This window comes from Melanotaenia boesemani, chromosome 15 (assembly GCF_017639745.1).
Source record: "Melanotaenia boesemani isolate fMelBoe1 chromosome 15, fMelBoe1.pri, whole genome shotgun sequence".
In the NCBI taxonomy this organism is placed as follows: Eukaryota; Metazoa; Chordata; class Actinopteri; order Atheriniformes; family Melanotaeniidae; genus Melanotaenia; species Melanotaenia boesemani.
In genome coordinates, this window is record NC_055696.1 from 8,618,812 (window position 1) to 8,639,007 (window position 20,196).

Sequence of the window (20,196 nt, forward strand, 5' to 3'; positions counted from 1 at the left end):
AAAATTAATTCAATATTGGCCTTCAGACATTGTTTTGTATGGTCTTACCTTCCACTTGAGTAACTATCTCATAGCTGTGCGAAGCTTTATCCCTCCCTGGTGATGGAACATAGAAGCATTTAGCCACATGTTTCTTTTCACTATTTAAAAATAAGATTAGAATATGTGTCTGCATGTATGCATTTGTATAAATCTGTTCTTAATTTGATTTTTTTTTTTTTAACAAATGAGGCAACAAATAAGTCATACTCTACTACTAGTATAAAAAATAACTTATGTGACAATCTTGGGGAGAAGGTATGCTTTTAATTACAGTCTGTAGGAAATGATTAATGATAACGAAATATGTTTGCATTTGGAAATCAGTGCATTGTGCAAATATGCAATGATAACAGCAATGTTAATGGGACCTATACAGGTTAGGCTGCATAGAGCCTTTAGTTATAGCCTTACAGGACATTTGTTCTAACCTGCTACTTGCATATTCAGTAAAGATTTGGATCTTTTTGTGGATAAAAAAGAGTGTAACTAGTTGCATATTTTATAAACACATATACATATGTTCATAGTCTAACATTTTGAACCTTAGGGCCATCACCATGAGTATCAGATTAAGTCGGTTACATGTGTAAATGGTTGACTTTACTGTCAACATACATACAGCCACTTGTGTTTATACTAACCTTGAGTACTCAAGCTGTCTCGACCATGATCCTGTATAAGAGACAAAACCAGAAATTCACATACTTGGAGATGCTTTGACAGAAAGAACCTTAACCAAACAGTTTAAAAGAAAGACTATACCCTCTCTTTGGTGTTACCACGAGACCACTCTTTTCTTTCCACCCTGTATAGATGACAAGGAATGACAAAAAAAAGAGTACATATAAACACAGACCACACAACTCAACATGGCTAACAACCTGTAATACTTTTCTGAAAACTTCTTGTCAAAAACAGTTTATGAGTTTATTTAGAATTTGTAACAGCTACAGAAATACAAAACAAAATCATTACCTGCCTCACACATATACTCCCAGTTACAACTGTGTCTGACCTGTGCTTGCTAGGGATGAAGCCAACCTCCTCAGCCTCGTTCTGTGGGCTGACTTTACGGGCCTGCCACCACTCTTCATCTCCACAGTCCAATACATGCAGCACATCCCCAAACTTGAAACCCAGAGCTTGGCTGAGGAAGCCACAGTCTGCAGTCTTGTCATAGTCAAAAAGAGCCCTAAGAGATAGAAGAGTTAAAGGTAGCATTTCAGCAAAACCCCATTTTAACTTAAAAAAAAAGTATGCAAAAACAGCACAAACTTGCTTGTTTTTTAAAAGTATGTCTGACTGCTCCTACTTTCTAAAACACAAACTGCGTGGTATTACTTAGAACCCTTCACACTGATGTAAAAAATGCCAAATTATCAATAAGAAGCTTAACTATTTGTTTACAGTAGTTTTGTTCAGCAGCTAAATTTCCAGCTTCTTGTCAAGTACCAAATGTTTGTAATGTAATAGATGTATTATGTCTTTTATTTAGCCAGGCTATTAAGACTACAACAGACAAACTAATGTTTATATTTTTGACAAATATCATTATTCTCCAGGAAAACATTGATGCAATAACAACCTGTGAACCCTGGATGGCAGGTGGCACAGAGTGGAACTGTGAGGGTTCACTGATATTGGAGCATAAACAGATTATTAACTCTACTTTAAACAAACTGACACGGTCAAAAGAAGCTTAGCAAATAAGAGACTTCTGGGCAGTAGAAGAAGCTTAAAAAAAAGTAGCAGCAGATGATAAATGATCAGAGTTCTAGAGGGAAACTACAAAAATTAACTGGGTGAAAGCATGATTACAGCACTGCCACACATTCTGACGGATTTGTGGGTGAAAAAAAATTATTTTTATTTTTATTATTATCATTATTATTATTATTGCAAATATTTTGAAGCGTATTATCCGACAAATATTGTTTTTTGGAATATATTTACAGAAAAGTTTAAGGACAATAACAATAATATTTAAAGGGGCTTAATAAGGACTTGGGTCATACCTGGAGAGACTGGAGAGAAGATCAAGGTAAGACCCAAATCTCTTTTTCTTTAGTCCAGTATAATATGGTTAGCTCACTGAGCAATTTCCAAGAATCATATGACCTTCTTAGTTAAACTTAAGCTAGTAGCGTCTCATCAGCCTGATTTAGGTAACAGTTTGGTCTGTGTAATGATGTTTAACAATTGATGTGCTAGCAGGCGTGGCATTGTCCTGGGTGCTGAAACTGTTCGGAGCTGTGGTTGTACATGGAATTCATCTCTTTATTTACAAAACTTTACAACCTGAATATACATAAAGATTGATGTACTTTTACCTACCATACACAGACAATTTGATGGTCTTCAGAATCAAAGTGATTGCACAAAGTAAACATTTAATTCTGTACTATAAACCACAGCTTTTTGGGAAATAATTAACAAAAGCAAAATTTGTAAAAGCAAACAGCTTATGACGATTTTCTTGCATGTTTTTATATACATATATGTATATATATACATATATATATATACATATATATCACAGAAATGTGTACACCCCTCACAGTTTTGCAATTATTTTAGTATATCTTTTCATGAGACAACACTAAAGAAATGAAACTTTGACATACAGAATATCAAAGTTTAGTTTCCATAGTTTGATATTCTGTATATCAAAGTTTAATTTCTATAGTATTGTCTCATGAAACTATATACTAAAATATTTGCAAAAATGTGAGGGGTGCACTCACTTATGTGCAGTGTTGGGAGTAACAGTGTTTAGAGTAACTACCCCAGCAGTGCTTATGTCTTGGCCTGTCATGCTTGTGTCGAGGTGTCCTTGAGCAAGACACCTAACCCCAAGTGGCTCGTGATGGGTCGTGGTGGAGCGGCATGCATTTCAGGCAGCTTCCGCCATCAGTGTGAGAATGTGTGTATGAATGGGAAAAAAATATATAAGAGTGGATGTGAAGGGGTGAATGTGATATATAAATTTATTTATTTATTTTATGCCCGCATCATTAATGCCCGTTAATGTTTAAGTATATTGTTCAGCACTTTGGTCAGTACTCGCTGTATTTTAAAGTGCCTTAGAAATAAACTTGGCTTGGCATATTTTATTTAACCTTTATTTTACCAGGGATACAAACTATGATATATATATATATATACGTAGGTGTATATAGTTGTATGTGTATGTAGGTGTCCCAAGGGTCCTTGGTATTTCTCTAGTTTCTCGTGTTCCTTTTTCCTGATATTTGTTGGGATAGCTACATCGATCACTACAAATTTCCTTTGCTGCTTATCCATTATCACAAAGTCTGGTTTGTTGGCCACCACCATTTTGTTTGTCTGTATCTGGAAGTCCTACAGGATCTTAGCCCTCTTCTCCACCACCTTTGGAGGTGTTTCCCATTGTGACCTAGGGGTCTGCACAGATGGGTTAGGGTATACTATATCTGTATACTATGCTGGCTAAACTTGCCTGCCAGTATCTTGCACCCTGCTGTGAGGTGCTGGATTGTTTCAGGGGCCTCTTAGCACTGCCTGCACCTGGGGTCCTGCCTTATGTGATAGATCTGGGCCTTGATTGCCCTGGTACTCAATGCTTGCTCCTGTGCTGCCATAATTAGCGCCCCTGGGCTGTCCTTTAGTCCAGCCCTCTCTAGCCATTGGTAGGACTTGTTCATATCCACCACTTCAGCGATCTGTCGGTGGTACATCCCATGCAGGAGCTTGTCCTCCCATGATGGTTCCTCCATTTGATTCTCCTCCAATTTCCACTGCCTGAGACATTCACTCAGTGCTTCATCCCTTTAGACCTTCTTCCTGATTTATTCATGGATCTTGGATGTTTCATCTTGGATAGTGGCCCTGATGCTCACTAGACCTCCATAGTTGTGCTTAGTGTATAGTCTCTGGATGCTGGATTTTGGGTGGAATCCTCCATTCATGGTGAACTGCTTCTCTGTTTTAACATCTGTGGTCTAAACTTTCTCGTTTGGCCAGCTTATTATCCCAGCAGGGTATCTAATCACTGGCAGGGCATAGCTGTTAATTGCCTGGATCTTGTTCATGCCGTTGAGCTGACTTCTCAGGACTTGCCTTACTTGTTGCAGATATTTGGCTGTGGCCGCTTCCCTTGTGGCTTCTTCATGGATGCCATTTGCTTGTGGTATGCCAAGGTACTTGTAACTCTCCTCAACATCTGTTATCTTCCCTCTGGGAGAGCAATGCCCTCTGTATAGACTACCTTCCTTGTCTTTGTTACCATTCGTCCACATTTCTCCAGTCTGAATATATACACACACATATATATATATATATAAAACTTATTATAAACATATATCTTATAACTATATTAAACTTATAACTATGTAACTTTCCATATGCATAACATCACAGATGTTTTGCAGTTCTTCTGCTTTATATTTTGTGGCGATTGGCAAAAATAAATTGGCGCATTATTGCCATCAAGTGGTCCAGAGTGTGGGCCAGAATGTTTCAAAGTTGTCAAAACATTAGTTTGTCTGCTACCATTTCCTAACCCCATGCGCCCCCAGTCATGTTGCCCCAGGGGGGCCCGCCTTCCAGTTTGAGAACCACTGCCTTAGAGTGAGTTCCAAACTGCTTTTAAAAGCTGCTTTTTCTACTTGTAGAATGAGACCTGATGTAGAAGCCTCTCTTTGGGTTACTCCTTAGTGTTGTAGTTCCTGAGCCCATGCTGCTGTTCATCAGCTGTTCCCTCAGGTCATGGATTTTAGCCTCAAAACGACTGTACTCTGGAACAGAGAAATCACAAATTTATAAAGACCTTCTGACCAAATCTGCAAGAGATAAAATGATAAAGTTCTTTCTTCTTTTTACTTAATAGGCATCTTTTCCTGTGTTAAACACTCAAAAACAAATAAATAGGCAAGTATAATTAAATATAAGTGGCTGAATTGAAAACCTAAATGTATCAGTATGTTCTGAGTATATATATAATTAATTAATTACTATGTCTTATTATGTCTTATTATGTTGTCTTAGCAAGCCCTTTTTTTGCCCATGGCTGTAATCAACCCCTTATTTCACTGTAGTATGTTTGTAATATATTTTACCAACCATGATAAACACACTGACAGCATTTACCAGAATGAATAAATAAAAATCACACTAATATCTCTACTGGATAATGGAAACCACACATATAACCTAATAAAAAAAAAGTCCATAGTAGATTAAGGGGCTAACTCAGTGTTGTAACACATTTTACTATAATTAATATCTATAAAATCTGAATGTTTCTAATTCTTCCTCTGCATGTGAATCATTTTACCATCAGGTCTGTATTGAGCGATGATTGTTACAGTCTGGCCAGCATTCTTCAGTGCTGCAGCAGCCTGTTCATGTGTGGCCATTCGCAGATCCACACCATTTACCTGATATAGACACGCACACACATACATGCACACATGGAGCAGGAGTGTTTATAACCAAAACTGAGAATCACCATTAAATCCTGCATTAAAATGCATGAGTGTGTCTGTGTGTCAAATTTATGGTGGTAAAGTGTCATTACACTCAGGATCTGATCGCCCTTGTGAAGCTCTCCACTGAGATCAGCTGGCCCTCCTGCTAGGATGAAGGAGATAAAGATTCCCTCACCATCCTCTCCTCCAACAATGTTGAATCCCAAACCTGTAGAGCCTCGGTGGATCAAAACTCTGCGAGGCTCCCTAAAAAGATTGGAGATGAAATAGAGGACAGTTGAAGCATCAATGATACAAATTGAATAACAAAATAATAATGACACAAACACAAGTAATCTTTCTACTTTCTGTTGCTAATAAAAATCCATTATGCATGAGGAACATTTAGTTCAAGTATCACTGCTCACCGGGGGATGTCATCATCTCCCATTATACCGTGCAGAACAGGAGAAAACCGACTCGGTGAGGTGGGAGTGAGGGCTTGCGGGTAATCTGATCCAAGATAGTTGGGGTGGCTCAGTTCAGTATCCATATGGGAATATGCTGGAAAAATACACAAGAAACCAAAAGAAGTATCAAATACCAGGACAATACTGTACACAAACATATGACACCTCACCAAAGCTCAAATTTCTTGCCTGCTTTTTATTTATTTATTTATGTATTTTACTTTTTAGTAAATGCACTTGTGCAACGTGGTATAACTAACTTTCCATAAGTATCTAATGGTAAGGTGAGGTAAGGTGAATTCAGGTCAAAGGAAATGTTGTGTTTCAGCGGGGAAAGCAGGGAAAAGAGTTCTTTACCTGTTCTTCTCAGCACTTAGTTTTCAAAAAGATTTACAGCAATCTCGAGTGGTTAAGTAAAACCATGTTTTTTTTTCTTTTCTTTTCTCTTTGGAATGGGCATTCATTCGGTTCAATGGCAAGACGCTTTAAATTTCTGGCTTTATGTTGACCAGACAAACTTGAAGACCCAGTGTTCCAGTGGAGATAGTTGAGAAAATGACACAAACTTACTGCTTGTGAGGTCCGGAGGGTTGTAGGAATTGGTCAGGAACAGGTTGTTGGGTTTGGCCACCCTGAGGTAAACCACCTCGGCTGTGTTCTTCAGTGCCCCGACTGCATCCTCGTGCATTACATCCTCCAGACACACATTATTCACCTGATTGTTCATGACAAGTGGGTAAACACAAGCAGGATCACAAACCAACTGAAGAGCTAAACGTGTATTGTCAGACAAAATTTTATTAAATGGATTCAGCGAAGATAAATATTTTGTAGTTAAAATTTAGTGTTAAAAGCAAAATACCATTTATTATAATATTAGAATTTATTACTTAATTAGATATAATTTATATCATTATAATATAACTGTGTTTTGTATTATGTATTATTGTTTTTTTATTTATAATTTGTAAAGAGGGAATCACTTTCAGATCAACACTTTTGAACTGCCTGACTTAAGAGCATTCATGAGTTTGTTATAGCATAAAAATTTGGGAGTTAAACTGTGTAAGGTTATGAGTACACGTTTATCAACACAGTTTTGTCCAGATTCACTGTGAGCAAAGGGATCTTGCCATATCCCATTTAAAGATAAAGTCTTGGCTCAGACACCATTTAGTAGAAACCAAGCTCCATTTTGAAGCAGCTGCTGTGTGGTTCTGATGTTGCCCAGCAGATGGCAGTAATGCTGCTTGAAAAATATTGTGGCAGTGCTACAGTACCTTGTAATATTCAATGCTACACATTGCTGCAGATGCACACAATATGTGAGTGTGCTAATGTGTGAATATGTGGATGTGCTTTAGAGGTGAGAATACAACATGCATGTGTGCAGGTGTTTATATGTGCATTCAAGCAGTTATCATATTTGAGTGACCGACCGCTAAGATCTTGTCCCCAATCTGCAGTCGCCCATCTTTATGAGCTGCCCCGCCTTCAATGATCTTGGTGACATAAATGCTGTTATCTCCTGGTATGTGCTGGTTTCCCACCCCTCCAGCAATGCTGAAACCTAATCCTGGGAAAAGGAAGAGATGAGAAAGCAGGGAGTGAGCAAAGACGGTGCCGGTTAACACAGAACAGATTTGCTAAACCCAGAGGGCACAGCTTAGCTGGGTACAAGGCACCACACAAAAGTGTTGATGCTGTACACCAGTCCCCTTTCCCACATACCTTTAGGCCCTTTGATTAGTTTGATTTCAGTGACTTTTTCTGCTGCTGGTTTTCTGCGGAGAACATAGAGGCGGACAATAGCACCTGCCTCCTTAAGAGCCTCTACAGCTTGACTGTGTGTCACCTCCCTCACATCAACATCATTCACAAACAGGATGCAGTCGTTCACACTAAGAAATAGAGAGAGATATAGGTTAAAAGAATGTAGGTGGGAAAGGGAAAACACAGCAGGAGTTTTTGTTTTGTTAGTGATGCAGAGTGTAATCCTCCACCAGTGGAGGTCAGAAACGGTTAATCTCCAGTTGTGGCTGTTTTGGGGATCCACTTTCACCACAGACATCAGGCATCTGCAAATCTCAGTATCTAAGCAGACAGTGAAATTCTTTCCTTGAGTTAATCTAGCACTGTGGCCTCTTTGTGTCCATGTTTGTAAAAGTGATAAGAACTTGATAAGTGAAGTAAAAGTGATTTTCAGCAGCACTATGGCAGCTGTATTTTAACCAAAGTCCTTAAAGTTACTCAATGTGTTCTTATATTGAAATATACTCTAATGAAAAATGGTGGTGTGCAAAACTTTTAGAGAATTAAATAAATGTTAAGGCCTGCTGGTATTTTAACCACAAAAATACACCACTCACTCCAAAGGAAACCAATCAGTGTTGACATCCACTACTTATGCAATGTTAAATTTTTGCTTGTAGAAAATACAACAGTTGCAGCATGTTTTTTTTTTTTTACATTTTCATTAAGCACTAAAATATAATCTAACTCTGTTTTATAAAGATGAACACTTAGCCTCAAATAAACAATGGATGTACATACCGAACCAATGTTCTGAAGCACCCGAGAATCCTCTCAGCAACTTTGTTCTGTTGTTCAAAGATTTTTTTAAACAAACTGTTGGCGTTATTAAAACATTCAATGATTTTTGCTTTGTGAACTTTTCAGACAGACTATAAATATCTTAGAGCAACACAGACAAACTGCAGGTTTTTTTAATTTTTTCATATAACGTTTAGAGTATTTCTCTTGAGGTATTTGAGATAGGTTGCTTATGGCATACAGTAAAGGCCAAAGAAAAATGCATTCAGGCCAATATGAGCATTTTCTGCTTCATACAGTAATTCCAGATGGACGTTTTTAGGTCAGCTGTGAAGAGCTGAATGTTTCTGTGCATGTCTTGTTTATTGCAGCAAAGTCAGTGAAACAGTGCGTAAAAGTCATATTTATTCAGAAAGGCAAACCTGTTTCTATTGTCTTCAGCATAAAAACAAACAATATATTACATATTTCTGTACTCCTATGAGATTTTGATTCCTCTCAACTTTAATTTATGGTCTAATTTCCACAGTTTCTTTAAATATGCTGGTGTTAAGTTGTACATGTTTTTGTTCTCTAAAAGCTATCCATACTTAATGTATACCAAGAGGCTGATGTTTTATTCAAGACAGGGAACTTATTTATCAATTACAGCACACTGTATATAGATTCTTTGCTTAAAACTAAACAGCAGAAAGCAAAAAGACTGTTTCATACTTGGAAAAATGGAGGTAGTCATGTATGAGGCTCTTCTTTAATGTAATGTCAATTCTGGGCAGGTAGTAGGCTTCACTGCAGTAATTTGCACTTAAAAAACAATGTGGAATGTTGTACTTTTCTAAGCTTGTTAACAAGTATAAAGAATGAATTAGTAATTCATGTTTGGAGTAGTATTTCCCGGGTGCAGAGATATGCATGTATGTAAGGTTGCACTGAAAGTATTGCAGCTTAGTGTGGGTAAATTTTACCTTAGTCGTCCATCTTGAGCTGCAGCTCCCCCTGGTATGATTTTAGTGATGAAAATGCTGGGATCATCGCCCACATGAGGGTTGTCTGTTCCTCCTGCTATACTGAAGCCCAGGCCTGAGTTACCCTGCACCACACAACTTAGTTATTATTTTTCTCTTTTAGGGCATCTGATGGCACCTTTAGGATGTGTGACAGAAATGATAATGCACACAAACCATAAACATAGAATAATGTTTAAAGGTTAGGCTCACTCTTTCCAGTGTGATTTCTTCATACTCAATTTCTCCTTCTGTCCCATTTACCTACCAGAATAAGACATTAAGTTAGTCGATATCATATAGAGAAGATTTGATTTCAATATGTCTCTGTGATTATATATCTACAGTACAGTTTAAGGGAATGCAGTTAGTAAGGTTAATATTCTTTTTTTGGCTGAATATGACCTCTTGTTGAGCAACTTAGCTACCCATATAAGCCCTAGTTCTTCTGATAAGAAGGTCCTAGAGCAGGAGTTAATTTAGGGGCTTCAAAGTTTTGTTGTCTGACCCAGAAAACAACTTTCTTAGTGCTGATGCAGTGCAAAAAAACATCACACTGCAATGGCAGCCTTTTCATTACAAAGTCGCATTCTTTCATCCCACATAAAACATGATCATAAATTTATTACTTTCCATTTTCATCGTGGCATCAGCAAAGTACTCTGAATCAAATTGTGGATATTTTTCTGTAATGCAAAATGTAAATCAAGTTAAAGTATAATGACCCATGCCTACCCAGATTCTGGGGAAAAATGGCATTAAATGTAAAATATAGAAAGTCTATGAAGGCAGTTTAGTTAGCCACGTGTTTGAGTCTAACATAATAATACAGTAAAGGAAAGATTAAGATTCATCCTTACGTATGGAGAGCCATCAAGTGTGTCAGTGTTCACCACCACTGGAGGAGTATTTCCCTGGAGGCAGAGAGAGAAGAGACATTAAGAAGTAATGGCAGAGACTCAAATTTGAGGCTGAAAGCTACAGCGAAAGCTAAGACTGATTGTCATTGTAGCTCTTAACTGGGATAACTGAGTTCTCACTATGCTATTGTTATAAGTTGTCATCCATTCATAAAGTACCCAACAATAATTATTGCTCTTTCTAATTCTCTAAACTCTTGGTGGTTGCTTTATTCATTTATTTATTTATTTATTTTTGCATTATTAGTCCAATTATCCTCAGTAGGTATAAACACTGTTTGCATGATCCTGATTTATCCTCAACATTTTGTTCAGAAACATTCAGTCACACTCAATATGATTTATATAAAGTGCAAAGCCTGTAGAGGTTAAAATAAGTTATTCATCAGGAGGAAAGTATTACAGAAAATAATAGAAAAGGCAGTAAGTCAGGGAGAAGATGGGATTTTTGGCATAGACTTGTTTCAGATGTAATGGCAAGACTTTCCCTACCAGCTTATCTGTGTTAGGGTATCTCATTATGTCACTTTCCTTGCTGGTAGCTCCTTCCAGGAAGGATGCAGGGTAAAATGCAAGATAGACCTGTGCGTCATTGCTCTAAGCTCTTCCAAAGCCTCCATTTGTCTGCAAGATGCTCTATGGTGGCAGGGACAAAACAATTATCAGGAAGACGTTGGATTCGAGGCATTACCATGCGCAAGAATGACAAAAAGAACCTCTAACTTCTATGCACATCTTTGTCATCCTAACTTAATTGCCTCTTGTAAAAAGATCATTCCTTAATGTTTTTTTTTGTTTGCTTTCATTATCAAGGTAACCAATGTAAGAAAAAAAGAAATAAAGTGTATTACAGTATATGTTGCTCTTGAGAATGCCGTTTGCTCTTCACCATGCTGATTAGCATGGAAAAGACAGTGCATCTAAAGTGCTTACAACAGCAAAGAGCAGTATAAAATCAGCTGACCTTCACAGGCCTGACAGCTCTGACACACACAAACAACAACACAGCCACACTGAAATCATTTACCCAGCTTTTAAGCAAAACTGTTTCAAATTCAGAAGTAAATTATGCAATGATAATGGTTTTTTACTCAGTTTGATACTCCAAATGCAGCATTCTTAGGTTATACAATAGGAATGGCAAATGTAAGGATAAAATAACAGCAGCTATCAGAAGTAAAGATGCATTCAATATCAGTATTTACAAATTCTGGATCATAGGGAAAAAAATGACCCCATATTTGCAGTAATGTTAATGTGAGAACTAGATTTTCTTTAGTTTTATTTGGAGCATCATGACTGCTAACTGCAGTGTATAAGTAGGTTGAGCGGCTTTTTACTAACTCAGTAGCATGGCACATATAACAGGGAGAGAAACAGGGTAAAAGTACTCCCCTCTAGTGACTCCAAACAGAACAACGAGGGGATTAGGGGTCCAGTTTATCACTTGATATCTGAGGCAGGCTGTGGCATAAATAGCTCCTATGTAAAATGTAAGTGTGGTTTCAGCAGTTTTACATTTGTCACAATGTGCTCCAACCTAACAATGCATCCAGGATGGTTTGCCTTTTGAAATGTGAGTCTAATGTACTATTTTTAACTGTCTTAAACTGTGAAAAGGACTTAAAGGTTTAACTGCAAGTATACATTTCTGAATATCTTTAGTCATCTATCCTTGATGCTCTGAGCTCAGAGCTGCATCCAGAACATAGATCAGACACATTACAGGGCTGAGATTAACCTTTTTCTTGACTTTGATTGAAAGAAAAGGGGTCATGTCAACAGTTACTTAAAATCGGCAATATCATTTCTGTTCTAATTTCAAAAACACAGTCCTGAAAAACTGGTTTGATGTACTGGGGTTTAGTTAAAAAACTGTGTCTAAGATATTTGAATTGAGCTGAAACAAGAATTTGTGAGCATTTTTTTCCCCTTCTGAATTGCCACTGCCATCAGGCAATACTGGAACCATGACAGCGCTTATGGTTGGCAACAATGTGTAGGTAAACTATATGTGCCAAAGTAACATCTGCATGACTGCCAGGGTGCAATGAGTACCTTTGGCATCAGTCATCTTTTAGGTGTTTTGGGACCCCATGATCCTGGCTTTAGTTCTGCAGATCTCCTTTCTTGGACAACTAAACCCTACATTCAGTATGGGTGACACCCCATTCCTCTCTCTCTGCAAAACCATCACAGTTTGATCCATACAAAAATCATTTAGATCCTTATGGGTGGCCATTTTTGTTGCTGGTAACACATCAAATCTTACAGCTTTTGCTGCAACAATAAAAGCAGTTTGGTTTGTTGCACAGCCAAAGTTTTTAAGGCTCTGGTAAATAAGTTTATGTATACATTTTTCATGGTAGTTTTCATTAGACATACTGTCTAACACAAAAAGGTACAGTTAAAGCAAATTTCCTTTATGGAGATTCAGTTCCAGAAAATGAATCATGACAAATGTGTAATCTGATGATAATTATGACTGTTTCTGTCAAAGTGAGCCATCTCTAACCCAAATAGCAAATCCAGCACTGGTAAATGTTAAAAGTTATTGTCTCTGTATCAGGTTGCACTTGTTAACTATAGATGGTTACAATCATATATTTAAAGGTCCTTCTATTATTACAAATCACCACCATCATCATTGTGAAATGATACATTTACCATTCACACCCTCATAAAGATAAAAAAAAAAATGTCCAAATATTGCTGCAAAGTGCTCTGACTGCAGTCTTAAATTATAACAGTGCATGTGCACAGCTTCAAAGTGTAGCTGTGTCCAATTGGTGAATACATCCTTATCTAGAGAAAGAAATAATGAGTATAGCTAGCAGAAATCTAAGCCTGGTGCAGACAGTTTCCCTGCAGGGAATTTGACAGAGCCTTCTCTCCCACTCTCTGCTCCGTCAAGTCTTCCAACTTTAGGGCTGCTAGGATTTACAGTGTTTGGCTGAACTTGCCTACCTATATTTTTGCACCACCTATTGAGCCTAGCTGTCCTCTGGCATGTCTTTCCAGTCAGAACTGCTATTCATTTACACCCAGACTCTAATGCATGTATACAGTGTGCTTATAGTCAAAATTCACACTCATAAAACAAACCAAGAGCTCCCAGAGTACTTTATGTGGTGTTAAGATTGAATAAGGTCCTTTAAAAAGAATTTTAACATCCTGAAAGTGTAAACAAAACAACAAAAAAGCCCCAGTAAATTTACATTCAGAATCAGAGAAGATAATGTGTTGTTTAACATGGCATGTGTTGAAGAACATATTGAATTAAAGAGGGTTGTTTCTTTTACACATTGTACCAGCTGGAAAGCCTTTAAGATGTAAAAGACATCCAAACACAAGATATTGACCTCAGCTCAAATGGATCACATCCAACTGTAATGTATGATTTTTATTTATTTATTAAAATATTGAATTTTTTTAAATTGTCTATCTCAGATTCAGCTACCTGTGCACAGACAGGAACCACTACACATTCTTCGCTGTGCAAGCTAATAACTGAAAAAAAAAAATACTGACCTGTGGTCTAGTTTTTTGCATTTGAAAATTGATCTGTGAGGTAACAGTATTTTAGCATTTCATGAATAAGTTGCATTTTGACTTTTATGTCCCATTTGATTTGCAAAAAAGTCTGCATTTGGAGGTTGGGGGGCATGTAACAGACCGCCACGTGGGAGACACAAGACCATGTCCCATCTTAACCACCACCATCTTCAAGTCCAAAATATCACGTTTGCATTCTGCTGTTTCATCACTGTCTTACACAAAGTAAACTATTTGCTTGAGGTTAAATTTATTAAAAATGACATGATTAGGTATTGATAGCAATATGGTTAAGGTAAAAGAGCACCATGGCTTGCATTATAACTGACCCATAATGCATCACTTCAAAAGATGGCTGGGGCATCCTTCCTCCTCAGCTAAACACACAGAATATGCTGTACACACAAACCACACATCCTTTTTAGATACATTACTGTGAAAGTCATGCTGGCTGGCAAACAGATTCTGTCTTTATCAGCAGTAAAAAACTACAATATTATTTTCTTACGATTTTTAATAAGACTGAGCAGGTGTTTTTGCTCAGGATTTGATAAGTTAGGTGAATGTTGCATTTATGCAAAATTCTCAGTTATTGTCTCCTTTCTCATATCACAACATTAGAACAGGCCTTAAACTTCTATAATCTTCTTATAATCATCACATTTGGTTTCTCAAGCTTGTATTGATTAAAGACCAGCCACAGGCTTGACTTGTATTTTGTATCTGAGCAGATACTACAAAACAAAACCTTGTACCACAAAAATACTTTTAAACATATATTTAAATGCCAAAACATGGAAAACAAGTAACTTGAATACATTTAAAACTTGCCTACCGTCAAACAACGTCGGTACTTCTTGGCTTTTCGTACATTGTTGAGAAATCGGCAGCCCATCTTTTTGGCATACCACACAGACATGAACATTTTGTCTCAGGTCCAAAATTTATACTTCTTATAATGTGCAGCAAACCATAGTGACCTCCAAAACTGGCAAACACAACCACTGAGAGTATGCTGGAGTACACACTAGAAGATTCTAAATGCTTTACGAAGTACCACAGAAGAACGATTGTGAAATAAGCCATGAAATTTTGGCCCTGCCATAACATTTGGCATAAAACTACAAAGCACCCCAAATGCCTCACTTAAAGAATATCTATTTCAACTAAGAACATGCTGTTTGAGTCTCCACTCAATCTTAATAAAACATAATACTGAATATAGCATGTCTTAAAACATAGGAAACCCCTTCAAACAATTTCAAATCCAGAGTCACGGAACACATCCCAGTTAGTGTCTTCCCAAATCAATGCTGTAGAGTTCATTTGAGGGAGCTCAGTTTCATCCACCATCACAATGATTTGTTGCCAGTAAGTCTCATAGTTATCTGAGATCTTGTTGTCTGTCCTCAAAAATGATCCATCCAGGACAGAAAAGGTCATTAACAAACAGATCTCTTCATCCTTCGTCCTCTGTGGCCGTGCATTGCGATCTCAGTGCCTCCCTGCTGCTGGTCTGAGCTCACTGAGGATGCAGTTCATATTTTCTGCTGCCACTGTTCTGCACCCCTCCCATCACTGGTGCTGAGGGAGAGAGGAGCAAGCAGGGAAGTTTGATGGCGATTAATTAGCTGTCTCTTTGTATGATGTCTGCGCTAGTGATGTGAGAGGGGGAGGAATTGTTCTTTGACTGAACTTTGAAGGACAGGCTGCTCAAACTGGCCTGACTTGTCCAAGGGAGCACTAGAAACTGAGAGGGGACTGGAGGCTTGTAAGGTCCAGTTCTAGAGTCAGTCAGAGTTGGGAAATTTTAAACTGAAGTGACAACAAGAGTGCAGATTCTGATAATTAGAGTTTGGAACAGGATTTTATTTTATTTTATTTTATTTTATTTTATTTTATTTTATTTTATTAGTTGTGGTGTACTTTTCAAGATGTACTTTTTTCCATAAAGAAAATATGCGTATAAAAACTATGCATAATGCAATTACTTTAGAGACAAAAAGCCTAAAATAACTGCATTTCTGCAGGCGACATTACCTGTCACTAAGGGAACACAAATGTCCAAGAAAAAGACAAGAATTCCCTTAAAGTTGGATTTTTTTTGCATAATTCACTCAAGTCGTTCTGCAACTCAATACATCTGCAAGGCACACAAAAGCATGCAGAGAGGCATGTACAGCAAACATCACTTAAGTAAGGACATGCTGAAGGACAGGCTAGTCAGCTGACGCTCTCATTCTGCTGAATAAAATCATTCCATTAAACCTACAGCGGTTTCTTAGCCTTCCAATTGTAAGGATCTCTAACCTCCACTGTACTGTGCATGAACAGCTCTCTCCGCCTTCTGAGTGCATTTTTTTCCCTCCGTCTCACTCCCCTCTCCTTCCCAAGGGGCCTGAGCTGTGGCTGCATGGTAATTACACCAAAGCTGCAGGGACATATTTAAACATTTATTAAAGAAAAGTCAGGAGTATGGAAAAAATGAAGATTGGAGCCAGATGCTGACCACACAGTGGTGCATAACGAAGAGAAAGGATATCAACAGAGAACTACTGGTGAAACAGAACAGGAAATCCTAACTAAATCCTTACGTTAAAAATGATGTCTGTTAAGCGTCAAATGTATCTCAAAGGGGTTCATTGTTTTGTGTGAAGAAGATTTCTATAGTTCTGCTGTTTGGGAAGAAAGAAATAGGATATGTGTCCCTTTTAATTTGATGAACAGTTTAATACATACTGGCTGGTTTGAGTTCTCTGTTAACTGCATACTGGTTCTTACTCCCTAACTGAATGAAAGGTAAATGGGGTGTACAGCTCCAGGATGTCACATTGAATATACCTTTCACATAATTTGAAACAAAAACATTTCTGGGATATTCTGAGATAACTGGCTGCCACTTTTTGTAATAACCAATAAACAAAATAAAAAATGTAGACCCATTCAAAATCCAGGTTGCGGGGTCGATATGGCAAATAAAAAATGTTGATCTGATTATATATGGACATATAAAAAGAGAGAAAAAAAACTAAAAAACTAACATTGCAATATGGATATATTGGTTATTAGCTATAAATAAACTATAAAACTAATAGTGATTAACCTTAAAAGTGGCATCCCTAACTACCCTTTTCTTTTTTTTTTCTTCTTTTTTCATTTCTGTACATACTTTTAAAAAGTTACTATAAATATTAATATTGAACTGGAAAGTCTCATGTATTTTCCTGATTTGATGATGAAAAATAAACATAATACTTTAATTTATTTTTCCTTTTTGAAAACTGTCCAAAAAAATAGCCAAATAACAAAGGAATTTTCACCCAGGTTCTCCAGATCCATTAGAATCAGGGGAATGACACACTGTTCTCTGTTACCTTAGGATTTAACATAGAAATCCATCATCAAAGGTAAAAAAGTTTTTAAAAAAAGGAACAAAAACAGCTTTTTTTTATCAGCTGGACAATGCTTGTTGTGGTTTGACATAAGTGTAAAAAACATGGGTATTTATTCTAATTAACCCTCATTTTTAAAGTTACATTTTCTGACCATGGTTTCCATTTATGTATATATACATATATATTTACTTATATTATTATAGTAATCAACTAAACACCTGTTGATTCTTTTTTGTTTTGAAATTCACACTTGTTTTTCATTTTGTACATCTACATTTTTCTACAAGGCAAATAAAAACTGACAGCACTTACTAAACGAAAGATAGGAGACTTAAAAATAGATAAGTTAATATTGTTGACACACACACATATATATATGTATATATACATTTCTGTTAAATTACAACAGTAAGAACTAAGCCCAGCATATGTCATATCACCTGTTTTTATGCAGTATTACAGACACACCATTCAAGAAGTAGGATCAATATCAAAATGTGTAACATGAATGATTACATTACATAACAGGATTTAAAAAAAAAATAAATAAATAAAAAGGTGATGTCATTTAAAGCTAAAGCACATCTTTGCTAAAACATGTACATAAGCCAAAGACCTGCTCTCACTTTCCAAACCACTGCAGTGCTTCCAGAGACAATCCTACCCATAAATCAATGGGGCCTGGAGTGGTACTGGCAAACCTCACACCATTAAAGCAATAAAGAGACAGACTGACGACACTGGCCACACATCACTGACATCCACATGGGCACTATGCCGGCTGCAAAGACATCAGGAACACAAAGTCATTACTACAATGCATCTTTTAGACAGTGCACACTTTACTTAACCAGTGTGGAAAATTGAATGCACATATCTGCAGAACGAAATACTTTTATGTATGTGTGACGGGATGTATACGAATCTTTCTAATTGATAACTATATGTAGAAGGGTGCAGATTCTTCCATATGCAAACTGTTTAATTATAAGCATGCACTATTAAACAACATCTGGTCAAAGCCTGGACAAGCATACAAACAATACATGATGCCTGTAACAACAGTTCACACTAAACTCAGACACTGTTGTTAATTTATTATGATGATGTATTATTATTATTATTGTTATTATTATTATTATTAGTAGTAGTAGCAGCAGTAGTATAAGTATTTTAATACACCTCACCTCTACATGGTATTTCTGTTTATACTTACATGTTGGTATAGATTAGTAGTATTATTTATTTTTTTATTTATTTTAAGTTGGAATAAATAATTAATAGCATGACATTTCATGACAATCCTTTACAATTACAAACATTTAACCTTGCAACAGAAACAAAGTCATAATATTTCATGCTAATAAAACCTGTCTGATCATAAAGCTATTAATGGAACATAGTCATCTTCTCAAGGTTATGAAATTCACTCTGTGAAGTCTAACACTGACACCTACAGGTTTCAGTCTGTCTTGCAAAAAGACTAAATGTTTTATTAAACACCTTCAACCTACCAATGAATGTTCATCAGTGATACCTGTTCGGATTAGTTTCATCCCTGAGTCTAATCCTTCGAACTCAAGCTTTATTTTCTAACTGCGAAGCAGGGTTTTGTGTATGTGTAAAATCCAGCCTGACAAAACAGATTCTTAAGAAATAAACACATGTACAAGTAAACTGAAGCTGCATTTTAACATTAGAACATATGAACAGAAATATTATAAACTGAACAGTTTAAAAGAAGTTGGATATTTGAAACTTTCAGCTCCACTTATGGGATTTTAGGCCCAATACTAAGCATCCATGACAAGCAGAATGAATCTGTTAGACAAAGAGATTTGGATGACACTGAGTATGAAAACACAGATATGATGGGAAAAAACCATGACCTCATAAATCTGATACAGATCAAATGGCAATGAATGGGCAGCTGTCTTTGTGTGATGACGCAGCCAGCCACAAAATCCAGTAAATACAAAGCGGTGACGGTTAAACCACACTGCTGATGATGATTGATGATGATTGTGCTAACTTTAACGTTGACGGTGCAACACAAATTGCTGTGCTCTTACCAGTGTGGAAACAGCAGAAGTGTACATTGGAGTGTGTCCTGTAGACATCAACACAGGCTGCAAAACAACAGAAGGAGAGGGTAATTGTGCAGGACATGCAGATGGGCACAAGGGAAGTGCAGGGGGATACAGCTTTAGTTTTTTTTTTTTTTTTTTTACCCTCTGATATCTAACCAGTGCACATTATTAGGAAACCTACATCTAGTGCATATGTCAAGAGCAAACGTACATGAAATCTATGTACAAGGGTGCATGCAACCGATTATGCACAGGTGTTCACAGGAAATATCAGTTACTGCAACATGAATTTAAACATATTTATGTAAATAGCTAAGAAAATGTTTATAAGACTGTTTTATATATTTTTTAATCACATTATGCACTGATTCTTGTTTAGTGAATCACAAATTCAACTCATGGTTGACAGTGGAACCAGTAATAGGAAACACACCATATGATTGGAGATGGCATGCTTGCTTATTAGTTATGGAAATATTATAGATGAGTTAATAATAAATAAATAAAAAAGACAAAAGATTTAGAAACATTAAAAACTATGAGATTGTTTCTGTCTGTTAAATCTGAATGTATTACTCTCCACTGCTGAGGCAAATGCTCTAAATAAAGCCTGCACCTGATGAGTTTTGGAAATAGCAGCAGTGCATCATTTTCACAACACTTTTCCTCCCACTGGAAAAGTTTATCTTGCAACAAAGCACATTATTAAAGTGTGAAAGT

General features: G+C 36.8%; 2 protein-coding genes across 4 annotated transcripts in view; one reads left to right on the forward strand and one right to left on the reverse strand.

The window, feature by feature from the left end:
* LOC121654199 (disks large homolog 4) overlaps nt 1-20,196 on the reverse strand; it is a 71,691-nt gene that overhangs the window by 5,379 nt on the left and 46,116 nt on the right. For all 3 annotated transcript variants that reach the window (XM_042008218.1, XM_042008217.1, XM_042008219.1), the window contains exons 3-17: nt 19,459-19,515; nt 10,377-10,430; nt 9,730-9,780; nt 9,478-9,602; nt 7,691-7,860; nt 7,399-7,535; nt 6,530-6,674; nt 5,918-6,053; nt 5,600-5,756; nt 5,357-5,459; nt 4,703-4,817; nt 1,058-1,234; nt 805-847; nt 684-714; nt 49-96 (exon numbers count right to left, since the gene is read on the reverse strand). In XM_042008218.1, the coding sequence (XP_041864152.1) occupies nt 49-96; nt 684-714; nt 805-847; nt 1,058-1,234; nt 4,703-4,817; nt 5,357-5,459; nt 5,600-5,756; nt 5,918-6,053; nt 6,530-6,674; nt 7,399-7,535; nt 7,691-7,860; nt 9,478-9,602; nt 9,730-9,780; nt 10,377-10,430; nt 19,459-19,515 (1,549 nt within the window). The remainder of the gene's footprint in view (nt 1-48; nt 97-683; nt 715-804; nt 848-1,057; nt 1,235-4,702; nt 4,818-5,356; nt 5,460-5,599; nt 5,757-5,917; nt 6,054-6,529; nt 6,675-7,398; nt 7,536-7,690; nt 7,861-9,477; nt 9,603-9,729; nt 9,781-10,376; nt 10,431-19,458; nt 19,516-20,196) is intronic.
* The window catches only part of zbtb20 (zinc finger and BTB domain containing 20), a 115,687-nt gene continuing 96,739 nt past the window's right edge, over nt 1,249-20,196 (forward strand). Inside the window, exons 1-2 of the mRNA XM_042008221.1 lie at nt 1,249-1,887; nt 1,998-2,083. The gene's annotated coding sequence lies outside the window, so the exon portion shown is untranslated. The remainder of the gene's footprint in view (nt 1,888-1,997; nt 2,084-20,196) is intronic.